At 34.8% G+C, this 19,777-nt stretch overlaps 1 protein-coding gene across 1 annotated transcript in view; it reads right to left on the bottom strand.

The window, feature by feature from the left end:
- Positions 1-10,703, bottom strand: part of LOC146168160 (polycystin-1-like) — a 129,215-nt gene extending 118,512 nt beyond the window's left edge. The window contains exons 1-3 of the mRNA XM_083389118.1: positions 10,570-10,703; positions 8,675-8,832; positions 2,119-2,190 (exon numbers count right to left, since the gene is read on the bottom strand). Coding sequence (XP_083245244.1) covers positions 2,119-2,190; positions 8,675-8,832; positions 10,570-10,641 — 302 coding nt within the window. The 5' untranslated portion in view covers positions 10,642-10,703. The remainder of the gene's footprint in view (positions 1-2,118; positions 2,191-8,674; positions 8,833-10,569) is intronic.
- Between the last annotated feature and the right edge of the window lie 9,074 nt (positions 10,704-19,777).

The raw sequence follows: 19,777 nt of genomic DNA, 5'->3' as shown, positions 1-19,777 counted from the left end.
GCCAAGGTGATATTAAAATTCGAATGATTGGGTGTGTGGGCATGTTTGCAAGGTACATGTCTCAAGTGTTATTTTTGATGGTGCTGTTTGCACAATCGCTGTACAATCCCTTATCTGTCTTGCTGTTTTGTGTACTAATGTTGTTTTTGATCGCTTTGTAGCTGATAGCATAAAGGCCTTTACTAGGTTCAAACCTGTAGAATAGGGGTGCACAACCTACAGCTGTATGGTTGTATACAACCCTTGACAGTAACATAAACACAAAGCCCTGCGCTTTCTGCGATGGGAACAAATTTGCTGCATAATCGCAAAGCATTTCATTCAAAAACAGCCTGCTTTTTTAAGATTAACAAACCTTGAACGTAACTTATGATATCGTATGATAAAGAAAAATCAAAAAAAAGTTCAAGGTAATATTCCAGGTTATTAGGCAAAAAATTGCTTTAGCTCTGACGAGTTTAGTTACTTTTTATAAGTTGCCTTTCAAGGTTTTGGTAACGGATCGGCAAAACTACCTTAGGATTGGGAAAAAACCGAAACTATCACTTGACATCCGCTATGGCCTCCAGTCTAATATTATCGGGTAGCAATACTGACAGCGGTAACAAAAATAAACAGTTTATGTGCCTGTCAATAGCTAAAAGGTTGTGCACCTCTGGTTTACAGTCTACAAATTCCTGAGCGTTAAATAAAATTTTGACTTTTAATTTCTATACTAAAGGAATTCTCTTTTAATTATTTATTTATCTAACAAAAAGTTAGGCGATGCTTGTTGTATGCCTTTACTGTAAACAAACTTAAAACCAAAGAGCTGTGGATAGAATGTGGTGCTTGACAGGAAAACAGTTCATTCCCCACCATATGTTTGCTGACTTTATGACTGGAAAAACAATTACCTTTATTTTCATACAATTACAAGTTGTGTCATGCCAACAAACCTCAAGAAGAACAGAACAACAAATGTGAATCATACAACAATTTGTTGTCGTGTAAGCCAAGTTACACAACTGAATGACTTGAGAAAAACGGTAACACAGTGTTACCTGCAGACAGACTACCACTCACAGCAGCAGTTTTGCAAAACCACATAAACAGTGAGTTTTATCAAGCTGGTGTTTAATTGCATTTAGTTTGCTTGGACAAAAATCCTGATTAGGCCGACTGACTTCTGTAAGTCTTTCCGTAAGCATCCTGTGTACCAACTGTACCATATTATGAATGGCTTGATCATATATTTCGCACATTGTGTTTGTGAATGTTAAGCAGCTTATCGCCAGCTCTCATTGAGCCTGCATAGCTCAGTCAGTGGAGCGATGGTCAAGAGGTTGTGAGTTCGCACCTCCCCGCAGGCTAGTTGATTTTATAGCCTAGCCTTCCTTGCACAAAAATCCTGATTGGGTCTTGGCTACTTCAGTATGATACTTTATTCAAGTTCTGGTAAAACAAACTATACTACAAACTGTGTATGACATATGACAAATGTTTAAAGTTTGTTTTCTTTTCATCAAAAAACAGAAAAAATTTGATGGTTTATTGCATTTATGAGTTTTTTCTATAGATTTTTTTATCCCAAAGGAAAAATGTGGTGTCACTGTAATCAATGTTGCACTGAATATGTGATAATAGAAATCACCTTGACCCTTGCAGGATAAATGTCGGCCTTAATTTCATGAAGTGCTAAAAAATTACATTAACATAGTAAAAGTTAGCACAAAATATAGTTCGGGGAGACAATGACCATAGATGAGTTGTTTATTGCTTGGTGAAAGGACAAAATTGATAAAAAATTGTTTTAGAAAGAAGACAAACAAAGCACACAACTTGTTTTTTTTACAGAAATAAGTTCATTAGTGTTTTCTAACACACCTTACTAGAAAATAAGCAGAAATATTGAAAAAAAACAATTAATGGTAACCCGCCGTGTCTACATAGCTTTAATTTGCTGATAAGCAAGAATGTTCATGAAAAAAACAGCTATACAGGAAACTGATTTTGTTATATAGATAAATTGGCAAATAGTGTTCAGGCAAATTAATAAAACCAGAAGCAAAAAGTTCAAGTTAATGTAATTACTTATTAAACTGAGGTTTAGCAAATATATATTTCATAAAAACTTACAGTTTTTCCAGATATTCCATTGCATCAAATGATGACTTTGTTAAACTTGTAATATTATTGTTTGTCAAATTCCTACAATAAAATAAGTATATAATTTTAGTCAGCTCTATCTAGCCCCCAAAGACTGCATTTCAGCCTTAAATTAAAAAGGATCCTACTGAAACTTAACAATCAGTTGTTTTACGTCATAAGTTAGATCAGGGTGGTCCAAGGTTGACAGCATGGCGGGCCACAATATTTCTTGCGTATTCTTTGCGGGCCACATAAAGTAGGCTACATGCGTACGAGGGCGTGAAATGTTAAAAATGAACGTCACAAATAATCGTCCAAGACATATAAGTTTCACAAACTTGGCACTATCGTCTAACTTGTGCGCAATGAAAACGTAGGGTATGAGACCAAGGAAAATGGTGCGCGCGAAGCGCAAAAATTTTTGCGTATTTGACAATACTTTTCAGTTAGAAGCATTTTATAAGCGTAGAATGTTCACGAAAACAAAAAAAATTAAGAGAGATGTCGCATACTACACATTCGCCAAATACAAAAACGTTTTCGTTTTGCGCAAAAAGGTTTTAGCCAGATCAATTTAGCTGAAATTTCATCTTGGAATGGGTCAGCGCGTTAGGCTAAAGTCACAGTGAAAACTACATTTTTAGAAAAGTTTCGTATAAGACGCACTGCGGCTCAAACCGGTCATTAGTTATAAAACATACCAAAATTAGGCGTCCTTGCTACTCCCTGCTGCGAAGTGAGCGATAGGAATCTGGTTTATTTTATGGTATAATTGGAAAAATGTAATGATGACCAAACAATTGCAGTATTCTTACTGTTCATTTGTCACTTAGATTTCTTTGAGTAAACAGTCAACCGTACGCATTGCAATAATTCAACAGTGCTCGCGGGCCACGAAAAATGATGTCGTTTGGACCACCCGAAAAATGATGGGTTTGGACCACCCTGAGTTAGATAATGATTTAGGTGTTAAGCTTTAATCTGACTTTAAACCTAACATTAGTAATTAAAAATTTTGTTTCAAGGTTTTATGAATTAGTGGTGCCTATATTGTTTTAATTGCCTATAATGTTTTAGGCTTTTCCTGACATAAATGACTTTATAATATGTCATTAAAACAAGGACATTAGTATGTTATATCAGGTTTCAAATCAAGAATAACAAATCAAGAACATCAAATCCTAGAATATATTTTTTTAATTTTTTTTTTTAATAAAAGGGAGCATACTCTAACATACTCTAAATTGACAAAAATCAATTCAACAGTAACTTATCTCACATATGTAAATTATATAATTTAAAGTTTTATGCATTCTAGACACTGCAAACGGCGATTATTTAGGATTATTTACGGCCTTTAAAATTGTCTGTTTGACACTAGAAAAACGCAACACCTCAGTGACCCAGTCAAGTCACATGATTTCAATTGCGCGCCAAACGCTATGGAATTGCAGTGTCAGAACAGCAAATTGCAGTGTCAGAACATTTTGTTTGCGGAAAGGATTAATCCTAAATACTCTACCGGGTCCACAGTCACAGAAATATATCGCAAAACAAATTGATAATATGTGCAGTGTTTTTCTAAGGTGTTTTGGGGGACCGAAACGGTCCCCCAAATTCCTCCAGCGGTTTCCCGAATTTTGGACTTGCTACTTTTTGGTATTTAAATGAAACACTTGCGGTCTCTTAAAACTACTTAGCGGTCACCCAAACCAAACCTTAAAAAAAAACTGAATATGTGTATATTGTAATAAAACAATAATATCCCAAATGTTTAACATTCTTAAGAACTGTCATTTGAAGCAGTCTTGGAAACTGTGATACACGTCCAGGCTGTTACCAAAACTAACTTTTTGCCAATACAGTGAGTATAACGCAAGACTACACAATGAACTCTTTTCAGTTCTTCGGCAATTGGGTCCTGTTTTTTTAAACATTATTGTGTGTGAGTCCTAATTTTTTGACTAACTTAATCTGTTAGGCGTGGCAACACGTTTTATGGGGGAATGTTATTTTTGCAACTTAATGTAGTTAACAAAATGGCGAACGTCACACCTGGCATTACACGCTAGTCACTCAGTCACTCCAACGCGGCAGAATGCTTGACCAGCTTAACACTAATGAAGGTACACCGGGATATGAACTACTCTGTGGATGATATTATACAGGAGTTCATGTCAAAAAATCAAAAACGAAAAAATGCACATTGATGTAGCTTACACTCCTGTTTTCGCTATGTCATTGAGAAGTCTGTTCGTTTTACCAATAAAATATCTTTTTGTAGTCAGGTTTGAGAATACTTGAGTCAGTGACAGGCAAACTGCTAAATGAAACAGCGATAACAAGCGTCAATAGACAGTGTCTATTTTAGGCTTAGTTATTAGGTTGATGCAAATTTAAAAAAAATTGTAACAGAAGGAAATAAAATTGCTTAGTATCCCAGAAATATAATTTTTTGGCTAGCGAAATATTACATATCTTCTACAAAAGAAAATTTAAAAAATATCACAAATGTGAAATGCCAGTGGTCTTTTAAAGTTGGTTATTATTTTAGATTTACATTTATCAATCATAATTAGGATGATCAATTAATTTTAGAAATAATAGATAACATCAAATTATTTTAATGAAACACTTCTAAACCAGAGCTATACTTTTTGCAATTTAATTCAGGGTTGATATTTTTCGCTTATCCCTCTCTCCAAAGCTAACAGTGATATTCGCAATTCTCAAGTTAAGTGCAATGAATCAGGCTACTAGGGTTTGAAGACATAAGGACGAATGTGGTATGGCTGCCACTAGATGGTGACCGAGTCTAAAGACTAATTTAAATGTATTAATGAGTCCTACATGCTCCGACTCCAAAAGCTCTAAACTACACACCACCATATGTCAAAAAAATTTGATCTTAAATATACCAAACCAATAAAAAAACTCCTATAAGCTAAACAAAGTCCAACATCAGTTCACAAGTTTTAAACCTCCTTTACAACTCAAAAAAGCTTTTTATGTTCAATTGACTTTTTTAGGTTAGACCCCAAAAAAATATCCCTGACACTTTCCATTATCCGAGTAAATATTTCGTATTAAACAAAAATTCTTACCACCCCTCCCTAACCACTAGCACCCCAAATTACCTCCCTCATTTCAAAATACAACAATCTACATCCGCTGAGTAAATGTTTTATTAACAAAATAATATTAATTTTCAACCCACCAGTGATAAACAAAACTGTAGCATGTTTTACACGTTCTACTGGTACATAGTAAACTGAATATGTATTAAGTATGTTAAACATAAGCCATTATCATGCTAAAATGTTTAGCATTTGAGACATCGGAAAACGCCAATGACATCACTAACAACTTTTATACCGAAATTTAGCTGAGCAGAACAATAAAAACAAGATATGTCCCCAAAGCAAATTCTGGTCTATGCAAAAATATCCCTATTTTTGATTTTATATGTGTTTTTTTTTTTCGAAAAATTGAGCAGAAACTCTTTTGGGCAAAATACCTTGACTTGAATAAAGTCTTAAGAACAAATGACTTCACTTGACCTTTAAGGCATTGTGTAAATTAATTAAGATTGAAATTGAATTAGTACAATTTTTGTGCATAAAACAATTTGCTTGCTATATGTCATGCTTTTGTTAATTTCTAGTTATTGCCCAAATAAGGACAAATTTACCAATTTAATAGTTTAATGCTTTGTTTTTATGTCACTGACTTGACTCAATAATAGGGATGTAGAATCCCAAGTTATTCTAGAATAGTAGGTTTCAAATCTAGAATAAAGAATCCAGAATATTGAATCCTTATGTAATATGCTGAGAAAATTTAACTATTTATAAATATTTGGCATCTGTATGACAACACAACAATTTACAGGACAAAATTTTATTTGAAATATTTGAATATTTAAAAAAAAATATATATATATTAGTTGTCCTTCTGTTAAAGGTCTACTGGGCAACTCATTACCAGGAGCCATCGCTTCTATCAAAATTTTAAAATGCTCCCCTGCTACAAGGTTTATTGGTCGTGAATCTCCAACAATCACATTTGTTATAAGTTTGGGAATTTTATTGCTTTGATTAGGGGTAACTATGGGGCGAACATGTGGGGTCAATCTGTTTTTTTAAATTGATTCTTCTGACCTGTGAAGTCAGAACAAATTTCCTTACACTTCAACAAAAATAGACCGCAAACTCAACTTTCTTTATTATGCTAGATGATAACTGCCACTGCCAGTGCTATTGCAATACGCAATATGAACATTACAATTTCTGCATGTGACATGATTATGTTGGTCCGGCGCAGTTAAATGTTCTCAAACACCTGAAGACCTTGCACTTGACATTTCTTTCTTCTTAGTCAAAACTCTGTCTGTGCTTCTCAACCGCAATAACAAATGGTGATACATCCCTTAGCACCAACGTAAAACGTTTAACACAGTGGTTCTCAATCTTTTTGTACCCGTGGCCCCTTTTTGATGCTTTCAAAGGGACCCCTTTCATTTTTCTGGAGGAATATCTGCGTTTATAGTTCTTTTTAATAATTCAGCATATCTGCCTATAGTGTACTTTATGTTGAATAAATTAACAGACAACACCAAATTACTTTATAACACGTTTATTTTAATATGATTTCTGCTGCTGCATCTCCAAGGCAGTCTTTAAATGTGTGGTTGTGTTTTCGATAATGCTAGAATAGATAAACGCATGTCATTTTTTCCAAATCCAGTACATGGAAACTGTAATAATCCTGCCATTTATTTAACAATCTATTTGTGTTACATTTCAATAGAAGTGTTGCGTCACATTCAATTAGATTTGTTACGTCACAATGCGATTTACATCATTTTACAGTGTGATTTTATCACTTAAACTAAAATTGTGATTAAGTATGTTTCCCAGCGTTAATTATTTTACTAAAGGAATATTTAGAAGTTTTTGCGGACCCCCTGAAAACGTTTTGTGGACCCAGGGGTCCGCGTACCACCGGTGTTCAGTGTTTTAAAAGCCAGTGTTTTTTATCACTATCACGATGGTCAGTCCAAATATGTCACACACAGCCTTCTAAAAACCGCACTTAGGAATGAAATTTATGCGGCACAAATGGAAAGCAAATCGTTAACATGCAAAGTCAGCGTATTTTAAGACTACCGTGAGTCCAAAGTCCAATCGCATGGTCAGTCAAAATACATCACACATAGCCTTCGAAAAAGCGCACTTTGGAATAAAATTTATATCGGTTCCAATTACCCGATATAAACAGCAAAATTGGATTCGAAATCCGTGGAGGATCCGATATTCTACTTTGAACATCCCTATTCAATAATAATACTACACTTGGGCAACTAGTGACTCGGACTGGGAATCTGATTTGTTTAATAATATTTCTCAGGAGAGATTTTGCACTGTGGAAATAACATCACAAAAGCCTAAAAATAATAGTGGTGAATTAAGACTTATTTAAGTAGATAAAAATCTACCAAGCCAAGATTACTCTTTTTTAACACGGCTTTTTGGCTTACTTACTGTTGGCAAGATCGCTAAATTTAACTGTTCTTTTTATTACCGTTTCATTGTCATAATTTATGGCTTATTTGCTGCATAGATTTATTGAGACACTTGTTGTTTTTTTACTAATCATTTACCAGCTTGCAAATACTGATTTGGCTTTATGAATAATGTCATGGAAAAAATATCTGAATTACTTTGTCTAGTACAGGGGTTCTTTTTAGTATGTTTTACCCTTTCAACAAAGATAAATGTCAGATTTACCCCCAATATATTTAAATGGTGCTCATTCATTAAAAAACGAAACTAACAAATAACAGATCAGTTATATTTAATTCGTCGACTTTCCTTACTTTTTGGCAACGTGTTGTTCAATGTCTGGTAAACTAGTAGATAATGCACAACGAATATCAAATTCAACATGAAGTCGGTGTGCTTTAGATTTGATAGTAAGCAATGCAGAGAAGCCGCATTTGCATAGGTAAGCTGAAAAAACGGAACCAGAATATTTAAACTAAACTTAAAACACGCTGCTCGCAGACACGTTATCAAAATCTATGTCGTGACTGCCGAAAAAACTGATTGTTTCAAGCAGCAAATGACATAACAATCAAGTAACCAAGAAATAGGGATGTTGCTAAACTAAAAAAATTATCAATTTAGCGAAGTATAACGTTACCGATACTAGACAATAAAGAATCTCTAGGCTACAACTACGGAGCTAGGTTCGAATTAGCGATTAATCTGAACTAGAAAAGTAGGCGACAAATACCTACAGCTGGCATTACCCCCTGGGGTAAATTTACCCCACGTTAAGAAAGGCTGGTCTAGTACATTTGTAAGGACTAAGCCTAGGAGTCATTTTCAAAGATTGATTCAAACTTACGGGCGTAAGGAGTTCCAAACTGGCCAATGCAAATTTCATTTTAATGCCAACCCTGCCAAGTTTCTGCCATTTCAACCATGTTTTCTGTTACAATCCTTTAAATACAATCGTGGTTACATAGATAGGTACTTACAAAATCAGAGTTCCACTTGGTAATTCAATATTCAAGGGAACTGTTACAAGTCCTAATGAAGAACAGTCAGCCAAGTAGCTATCTGAAGATGTTCCAATTTCAGTCTTGCAGGAACAGCCATGTGGACAGGTAGATATGGGTGTGCCATCTTGATATTTCTTGAATAAGAAATTCAGTAAAAAAATTATTGTTCCCCCACATAATTATTAAAAATTTTATAGGCGTTTTAATAAATACAACACAGACATGAGGTTGATTCCTATAAATCCTAGTATTATTATAAAAACTCTGTGCACTTTACATTAAATAGCAATTAATTTTGTATTTCATTTTCATGGCCGGAGGTCATGAGTTCGAAACTTACCGCAGGCCAGTTGTTTTTCTAGCCTGCTTTGCTTGCATCATTCATGAACAGATTCAGTTAGTCTGGAATGGCGTTGCAGTATATATATTACGATACGGAGCCGTAATCGTGGTCAAAAAACACCCCCAGCAGGACAAGATCACAGTTATTAATAAACACATATTTTTGTGTTTCTTTCATTGAACTAAATTATTGAAGGATAATAAAAATATATTTTTATATACACTACCCATTTTAAATACCTGTTATGGACAAGAATTTCACAATATATACATGAAATCCTTATCTAATTTAGTAAGTCATAGATGAATTTAGCCTTTGTGAATGGACCTGGATTGTTAAAACTTATGTTACTGACTTTATAGGAGACAGTCTCTTCATAATAGCAATAGCATACAATAAAAATTTAGCAAACGTCTGGAAAAAATAAGTCGCTTGGAAAACATAAAATTTAAGCATGGTTAAATCTTTAAAAAAGTGAGAATAAACATTTTCAGAGTTCAAAAACATTTAAAGGAATACCTAAGTAACTTATCTAGCCTAAAAAATGAAAATTTTAGACGTATTTTATGATCTGTCACTCACTGACAAGTCAGAGGCAGTAAGTAGGTAAACTTCGACCAAAATCAAAAGTCTATTTTATAGGGTCTACACAGATTTTCAGATATCCCCCATGTAGATGTCAAAAATCATCTAAAAACGGTGCAGACTACCATAATTAACTTCATATTTTGAAAATAAAAAGGGTAAAAACAGGTATTATAGATAACTTGTCACACAATAGGTTTGCCATAAGGCATGTTGAAGGTAGGCTTTGTATGTACTTGAATTAGTCTCTCTAAACCAGTGCTCTTCAACCGGTGTGCACGGTGCACCTAGGGTGCACCAGTACGAAAAGGTATACAAAGTGGCATCACAAACTTTTAATGAACCACTAATATTTGACTTCTCAAGTTTGTTTGAATGTTGTTTTTTTTCCTCAAGTTTTATATGCATAATGATATTTCATATCTCTGTTTACCTCAGTTTACCTTTTAAGTTTTAAGTAAACAGGGTGCACGAGTTCATCAAGCAATTTTTGTTATGTAATTTCTCAGCAAAACATCTCTTCTAAGAAATATTATTAAACAAATAAGATGCTTATTGAAATAACTAATTTGTACTGCAACTATTAACCGCCATGATTGTGTTTCGGACTATTAAATGCGGAGGACTTTCTATATGTGATGCATTTAGTCGAATCGCTGTGGCATTAAACATAATTTGTCACATTTCACCTAATTAAGACAACTAGTATAGAGCTGAAAATAACAACAATTTTTTGCCTATGACACTCGCAACTGGATATTACTTATCACTTGCATTGGCAACAATCAAAACAAGTGAAAAATTTGAACCTGACTTCCATCTAAAAAACTTAGGTTTAAAAAAACGTACAAAGCTACCACAATGCTAGTACATTTTTCTGTGACTTATATATTTGTTTAGTAATAGTTTATGTTATTGTTACACACAATAGAATTGTACTTACCAAAAAACATAGCATGACCATTAAAAACAGCATGGGGCTACCAAGTGCCGATGTCAAACGACAAAACATCATGACTCTAAGATGGCATACTTTCCAATAAGTGTTTTTAATATTAGAAATAAACACCTAAGAAGTAAATTTATATATAAATGCAATAAAGTAAAAAGCGTTATTAGATTGTTTGTCCAAAATGTATTTATTCATGAATATATTAAAAAATTTATATTGAATTTTTCATATTATATTAGGTGTTAAAATAATATTAATAATTTAAAAAAATAAAATTTACTTAACCTTAGAATTACCAAGATTTTTCTTTAAGAATTACCAAGAGGGTCAATTAAGCCTTCTATAAATATGCTTGGAATTTTAGGGAACAGCACTATTCTTGCCGTATCTCTTTTAGATAAATTATTCGTTACAGAGTGATCTTTGTTTGTAGTGACATGAAAGTGTCTATATGTTTTGCAATGCAAATGCCCAGGCAGCAACCTCCTTGTGTTAAGTCAATGATTTTTTTTAACTCAAATCACTCTTAAGGCAATCTGTAAAGCGCATACCATCATTTATAGATGATTTCAGCAGCTTGCTGACAACTCAGCCTTTGGGAAGATTAAAAGAAGCTGATTGATTGCATACCAAAATAAAGTTAAGCTTTACATTATATATGTTGGAACAAATATAAAAAATGGGGTTTGGAAGACTCTGGAAGCATATCATGTTTCAGTGATGAAGCTTACCAAAAGAAAGATATCTACTCAATGTAACTAATGAGAACCTATTATCCCTTTCAAGTTTACCTTGAAAAAATATATACCACTGTAGACATCAGAATTTTTTTGCACACCTCCAAAGCACTTTGTTTGAATACAAATTATCTTATAGAGTTGATTTTTGCTCAATACACAGAAGTTATGAAGGCTAAAAAAAATATTTTTGTAAACAACAAACACTTTACATGAAATTTGACACTTTACATAAAGAAAATCGCAAAAGCGTCAATTGACCTGTATGCTAGATAATTTAATCACTTATCAAGGACCTTTTTTAATTAATGCAAATAGGTACAATTTAAATCTAGCCATTTAAAATCACTTGAGACAATCATGTTACATTGTAAAACCAATAAGTGGGAAAGAGTCAGAAGTTAAATTGCAGTCTAGCACTCTAACATGTGGACTTTTGGTTGTTTTCCTTAGGAATATTTATGTTTGGATAGATAACCTTTTTAGAGCCACAAAACCACTTTTCATGAATGTAAAAATTGAATTGATATTTCATAGTTGTACCTCAGTAATATAGTTTAGACTTTCTTGTCTCAGTCAAAATCAGGCACTATAGGGTCTAGTTTATAAAAGAGAAATATATATCGCCAATCATGGCATCATCAGTCTCTTAATTCGAATGAATCGAATTTCGGCGAAATATATTTCCCTTTTATAAACTAGAACCTATAGTGCCTGATTTTGACTGAGACAAGAAATTCTAAACTATATTGCTACCATTTGAAGTCATTGTTGTCATTAACATGCATTGGGGCAAGGAGATATCTTCTTTTTTACAAATTCAGTTTGCATTGTACCTCAGTAATACTAATTCGGTTAGGGCAGTACTAAAAAGATAAATCTCTAAATTGCATTATTTTTAGAATTCTACAAAACCACTAAAAATGTTTAATTATTTTTAATCCTTTTTTTGCACTTAACTTAAATATGCTAGCAGTTTGTTTCAATCAGGTTATTTTTTTGTTCAATACATATAGGTGAGAGCTTTAGTAATATTTGTGCACAAATGCTGCATGTCCTGTGGTAGCTCTATTGGCCATGCATGCTGTCAATTTTCTTTTTTTAAGTACACTAGGTACACTATGCGTGGATCTACAGTGTAGCTTAATAATGAATTTTAAAGCCAAACAGGTCAAGTAATTTGAAATCATCTAGATCAGTGGCCGGCAAACTTTTTTTGTCGAATCCCGAAGTACTTTTTTCAGCTATTGAAGGCCCACTACGCATAAAAGGCCCACTTCCAAGCTGAGCCAATTTAAAAATTCTATGCCACACCAACTGTTAAAGTAAAGTGCAATGAACGTACCATGTATGACTATCACGCGGCCCACAACTACATTATAACACTAAGCCATTCAAAAGTAACTCGTGGCCCACTAAAAATGGCTCTGCGGTCCACATTTAGGCCGCGGCCCATAGTTTGCCGACCACTGATCTAGATCAATGCTCGCAACTGGTGTGCCGCGGACCATGCCAAGTGTGCCGCGACGTTCCTGTAGGATTTTACTTTCATTCTGTTAAGGCTAGTTTTTAACAATCAAGCCATTTTAACATGATAATTGTACATCAAGGCAGGCATTTTGCCCTTATGCAATAATCCAAGTGTAACTTTATGACCTCTCAAAACAAAACTATATGTTATGTTGAGGTATAATTAAACAGCAATTTTTTTCAAACTTTACACCAGCGTGAGATTTATCCATAAGCTCAAAAGCCATGAAATAACATTGTAAATGTATATTTGGCTTTTTGAGATTGTTAATATAAATTGGGAGAAAAATCCAAAGCACAATTGTCAGGTTTTATTTTTCGAATATGCTATTAAAAGCCCTCAATGTTCTCTGATGCGCTATTTCTAGGGGCTGGTATTTTCAGGACTTTGTCCGGCTTAAGATATTTTAGGACGACTGTAAAACTGCAAAATCAAAAGAGAAAATAATGTAATTCATCCGATTAGCAGCACGTTTAATTATAAATCGATACGTTTTCTCTGCGCTGCCTAAAATATTTACTTATGTTGTCTATCTTAGATCGTCTTATATACATAGGTTTGCCGCTGAATTAATTTTCTCCGATGGTGTGGGCCGCAAGTGAAAAAAGGTTGCGAAGCACTGATCTAGATTAAGACGTTTCAATACCTGCTTGTATTATCATCAGTTAATGTGACTGAAACACAACCAAATGTTAATGCTAAATCTCTGGACGTGCTTTTTACTGTATTAACTCAATTCACCCCAGTCTATTCTTCACTAAAGAACTACGAAATAACACTACTATAAGTTTCCTAGAAGTTTTAGTGAAAAATAGTAGCCCGAACATTGACATCAGTGCAGCTTGTACACTTAAGCTAGCTTGAATTTTGTGCCTTGTAATTACGACGCTAGAACAGATTACTTTCCAATCCCGATTAAACCTTAATTCAATCTGCCTGCTAAAGGTGCATATAAATGGGCTTAGTGAGACAACATGAAAATACAAAACTTAATTCTTAATCAATGAAGTGTGAGAACAAATTTGTGTTTACTTGGTTTGAATTTGATAAACATTAATATAGAAGACCTAAGGCAAATATTTTTGTGACTTTCATCTGTTGAAATTTTAAGCCTTAAAAATAAGGTAACCCTGTATATACTGCCTGGAAACACTTCCAAGTTGCGTCTAAAAATAATTGGTATCCTGCCAACCTATAGACCCTTTATCTTTTATTTAAAAAAAAAAAAATAAAAATGTTGTGTGTTGAGCAGTAAGATGTTTTCAGGAATTGTGATCATCAGGCTTCCATTAATTTTACTTTTCTCTACATACCATTAAGAGGATGTCTGATATAATTGAATTGAAGATGTTCCCTATGTCAAGTATAGGTACTCATCCACATATATATATGGTAGCATTAAATCCAGTCTAATACCAATCTACCATGCTATCAAACAAAGCGTCTTCCACTTTAAAAGGTAAATTTATAAAATTAAAAACATAAACAATTGAGGGTAACTACAAGCTCCTGACGATAAAAGCATATTTCAGCATATATATCTTTATCCGAATAAAATAGAAACTTTAGGACAACTCTAGTCCCTTGTCTAGTCCTACTCTCTTGGCTTTGTGTAAATTAGGTTAAAGTGAAATCATTTAAATTATACCAAAAATTTTTAACGTAAGATGATCAAAGTTAAAATCAAAAAAAAAAAAATTAAAGTTTATTTGCGTAAAAGCTAGGACAATTGCAGAAAAAAATTTCGATTCACCATTTAGTACACTAAGAACCATAATTGCTTTAAAAAAAATGTTGGTGTGCCCCTAACCAGAATGCAGACTGGCTACCCTATATTCAATGTGAAAAGTATGGCAAGTGCACTCCCCCTTTTTTTTAGAAAAACCCAAATTCAACCAACAAAGTGAATTTGCACCAAATTTTCCTGTATGTTACGCTAGCGAGGCGTACTTTTGACCTTTGGTGCACCCCATCACCCCAATTTTTTTAGCCTTTCCAGTTTGAAAGCATATATCCCCGCATAGTTGCCCATACTTCATTTTCAGCCGTGGAAATTTTAGGGGTAACACTAATTTACGGAATGATGAATGGTCGGAATAGTCGGAACGCTCACTAATTTCCGGAATGGTCGGAATGGAATGAATAGGGCCGAAACTAATTTGATGAATGGTTGGAACGGAATGAACTGTCGGAATAGAATGAACAAAGTTGTATGAACAGAATGAACTGTCGGAATGGAATGAATGACACTGTAGGAGCAAAATGAACTGTCGGAATGAAATGAACGAAGCTGTAGGAACAAAATGAACTGTCGGAATATTATGAACTGTCATAATGGAATGAATATCCCAATACATTTGTAAACCGTGCTATTTCACAATTCCTTACTAATCGCCACCAAAAAAAGGATTCGGAAATTAGGCCGGTAGTAGATGTGCACTTTAGCGTAATAAAACTTCCATTTGTCGGACCTGTTTCACAGCACATAAGACGTGAACTCCAACGTTTTATTCAACGAAGCACAAACGACAAGGCCAAGTTAAGGTTTGTTCACGAAACGTCACAGCTGGCCTCCTGGTTTGCCCTAAAAGATTCACCATCGCTACTCCACAAAATCAACGTGGTGTATCGACTGCGATGCAGCTGCAACCAGACATACATCAGCCAAACGCAACGCAACCTAAAGACCCGTATGAAAGAACACCAGTCGTCACCAATGTCGGAAGTTTGTGCCCATTTGCTCGCTAATCCAACACATAAGGTTAATTTCAACAAACCGGAAATATTGGGTTCGCGGCATGACAAATATCGTATTTTTTTGCTGGAGTCGCTGATGATCACAAACCAGAACTTGATATAGATACAACCTCGGCACCTTTATATCTTTTTAATAACTAGCGCTATGCATTAACCCATACATCGCCTTTTTTCGCTGCTATTTTTGTCCTTTTTTCCTTTCTTTTTTACGTTTTAACGCTTTTATCTTCACTTGATTTTTACACTGATGATGGCATGAGTTATTGCTGAAACGTCTGTAAATTGCGAAATGTCGCTTTTATCAAATATTATGGCTTTTATATTTTTATTGAAGTTTGTTCATTTCATTCCGAAAGTTTATTCTGTTCCTACAGCTTCGTTCATTTCATTCCAACAGTTCATTCTGTTCCTACAGCTTCGTTCATTTCATTCCGACAGTTCATTCTATTCCGACAGTTCATTCTGTTCCTACAGCTTCGTTCATTTCATTCCGACAATTCATTCTGCTCCTACAGCTTTGTTCATTTCATTCCGACAGTTCATTCTGCTACAACAGCGTCATTCATTCCATTCTGACAGTTCATAATATTCCGACGTTTTATTCTGTTCCTTCAGCTTCGTTCATTTCATTCCGACAGTTCATTCTGCTCCTACAGCGTCATTCATTCCATTCCGACAGTTCATTCTGTTCATACAGCTTTGTTCATTCCGTTCCGACCTTTCATTAAATTAGTTTCGGCCCTATTCATTCCATTCCGACAATTCCGACCATTCGGTAAATTAGTAAGCGTTCCGACCATTTATCATTCCGTAAATTAGTGTTACCCAATTTTAGAAATAATGTATTAAAGTTTTAGCAGATGCTTGCGTTAGTCTAGAATCCTACCACTATTTCGTCTGGGGCTTTATAATGTTAACAATATTTAGGTTATGGTGAAAGCAAGCGTTTGGGTTTGGGTAGGTCAAGTAAATTATCATTATAATTATTTTTACACATTTATGCCTTCCTTGCAATTTCAATTTTTTTGGTTTCGTCAGTGTTAAAAAAAGAGGTAGGATTCTAAGATCCAAGAAACCAAGAAACTTGATTAAAGCCACATTTTAAGCCGCAAAATCTTCTCCTCTGCGCAACATTTAAAGTTTTCAATCTAGCTGCCGTGCACGAGTGAGCTCTCGCGGAGATGTGTCATATTTTCCAGGTCGGCCCTGTATTACTTTGCCGTTTATTGTGTTTGTGGTGTTTTTGTGGTGTATACAAACATTTGCTGTTAAAAATGACTTTTTTAATGTCCTGCATGTTTTTATAGTCTGGCCTACCAGTCAAAAATGAAATATCTCCAATTGTTGTTATTTGAGTATCGCTGCACTTTGTTTTATCAAAAAAATAAACATTTCGACAAGCCAGCGCACAGCAGGCACTTCGCAGCCACGAAACATGGATTGCGCAAACAATAATGCACTCGAAAATTTTCTTAAGAGTTCACTCGAAAAGTTTTCTGTGTGGTGGAAATGGACTGGAATGCAGACGAGACCACCGTCACGCTCTTTGTGCTTTGTAAAGGCCTCTTGAACACAACTCTTTATTGCAACCTATAGCAACTAAGATCATGGTTCGGGTTGAATGATTTTAAATTAACAAGTTTGCTATAGAGTTCTAAAGCAAGATTCACACCAGACGCGGTTGGCGGCAAGTGGCGCGTTTTTGCGTTCGACGGCAAGCGACGGGGTATTCACACCAGACGGCGTCATGCCGTGACGGCGTGATTTTTTCGCTTGAAACGGCTGACGGCAAAGATAAATCAGATTTAACTTTTCCGTCAGCCGCACTACTTTCAGACTGAAGAGCTGTGTGCAGAACCTTGTTGCAACGGGACAATTTCGTAGTTTTAAGTTAGTTTGCTTGAGGATAGAAGGTTTATGTAATATTTATTTATGGTAAGGGTACAGTTTGTCTTTCCCTAATATATTTTTTTGAAAAGGGGTCGCAAAAAAAATAAAAGACACGATGAAAGGTGCAATAATGTTGGTTTGATTTCATTATTTTGGTGCTGTGTTCGTAGACTTCTATTTAGATAAACTTTTGCTTAAAAAACAATGGAATTCAATGAAATGCTGATACAATTGGTTCAGGATTCTCCCTGTATATATGATTCTGGTAGCAGCCAGTACAAGGATCAAAAGCGGAAAGAAAATGGGTGGAAACATATTGCCCAACAAACTGGCCAGACAGGTAAGACTTGATATCCGGTAAATTATTTTGATCATGATACGATTATCAATGTTGCAGTTGAAATAGCATGAAGCGCTGAAAGAGTTTGAGAGACCGCTTTGCTAAAGAAAAGAGGAAGAAAAAATGCACAAAAAAGTGGTGCTGCTGCTGCAAATTGACAGGGTGGGAGCACTATGAGGCTCTTAAATTTTTGCAAGTGCATTTGAGGCATAAAGTGTGAGTGATTTTTAAAATTAATGTAAATGTTTTAAATGTGCTCTGTTAACAACTGTGGTTTCTCATAGGACTGTTGGCAACTTTCCACAAACCTCCAGTCCAATTATTGATTTCACACAAGATGAAGCTACACCAGAAGATGGTATTTTTTTTGTTTGGTTTCAATTAATTCAACTTAACATATACTAATGTATAGTGTCTTGCACTTTTTGTATGCTTATGTGCACTTTTGTACAGTCTAGTGGTTTTCAATTTCATATACTCCTGGTGTTTGTTACCTCTTTGTATTTTCTCTTTTCTATCCTGTATCAATCATTTTTGTGCAATGTATAGTGTCTTGTATTTTTATATGCTTTTTTGTACTTTTTTATATTCCAAGTGTTAATTGTGTGTACTCATGGTGTTCTGTTATCTCATTATATTTGTTGTTCTGTATTATAAGCCAATGTTTATGCTGTTTCTGGCTTGTCAAACATGAAAATGTGCAAAAGCTTTGTTTGCTTTATTGAATATGTACAAAAACAAATTTAACAAAACAGTGAATGAAAAGAACTAGGTTCATATGTAGCAAAGGTAATGCAGATCCTTACTGGGCTTTACAATCAAATTGTTCACATTGCTAAGATATTTGTCTTAATAAATAAAAAAACATGCATGACTATTTGATTCTTTACTTGGATGGGGTTTAATATACTCCTTCTGTTAAGCCCACTGACCCACTTTATTTGGCTGTAAGCGTCCAACAGCGCAAATAACCATGGACACATAAGTTATGAGCCGTTACTTTTCGTGCCCTTTTGACTTTGGCAAAGCCTTTGTTCAGTACAAGATGATCCATTTCCTATCCCGCTTTGTTTGCAAGACAAAAACACTTCGTCGCCGCGTCGCTTAACGCATAGCTGGTGTGAACGCCGTTTTTGCGTCAAACGTTGCGCGGAAGAAACGCGATCAACCGTTGCCGCCGCTTATCGCCAGCCGTCACCGTCAACCGCGTCTGGTGTGCAGAGCCCTTTACAGTTACATCACAAACGATAAATAAAACAAAAAAACTGTTTGGCAAATAAAACAAATAACGTATTGGTAACCTTTTAACCACAAAAAGAGAAATGTGAGCATGTTTTGTTTTGTGTGTGCCCAATGCGCCACGTCTCGTTGTAAATAAAAGGTTTGCAAATTGAAACCAAATAAAACCCGTCCAGCGATGCTACATTCTTGTCTTGAATATAATTGGAAACATTTTAGTTGTATATATGATATGGGTCCGCTCCTAAATAAGAGTTCTATTTCCATGAGTATATCGCCTAGGTAAAATAAAATATAATGTTTCCAACTCTTTATATGTTTTACTAGATGAAATACCCGGCGTTGCCCAGGTTAAATAGAGTACTTACCAGTTTTATTCTAACTTGTAAAATATGAATTACGCCTACCATACCACGATAATGCACGAAGTTTACCTGCATTTTGCTGGTTAAACAAAATGAAACAATCCATCATACTGTGGACTCTTCATTACTATTCTACATTATGTTGTAACGTGACTGTTATACTGCTAGCCTCAGGTTACAGCCAATGATTATGAAAAATAAATGTGGCCAACGGCATAACCAAAACGTAGTTTATGGATAGCGTAAGATCCTCGTCAGAAGCATAAATAATGCGAAAATATTTTTTAATGGCATATCATCGCCTAAACGTTTGCACTATGTGTCCTTAAATTAGGCTTGC

Source organism: Ascidiella aspersa, chromosome 1 (assembly GCF_963924565.1).
Source record: "Ascidiella aspersa chromosome 1, kaAscAspe10.2, whole genome shotgun sequence".
In the NCBI taxonomy this organism is placed as follows: domain Eukaryota; kingdom Metazoa; phylum Chordata; class Ascidiacea; order Phlebobranchia; family Ascidiidae; genus Ascidiella; species Ascidiella aspersa.
Note: the sequence above shows the minus strand (reverse complement) of the source record. Positions and strands in the feature narration are given on the sequence as shown.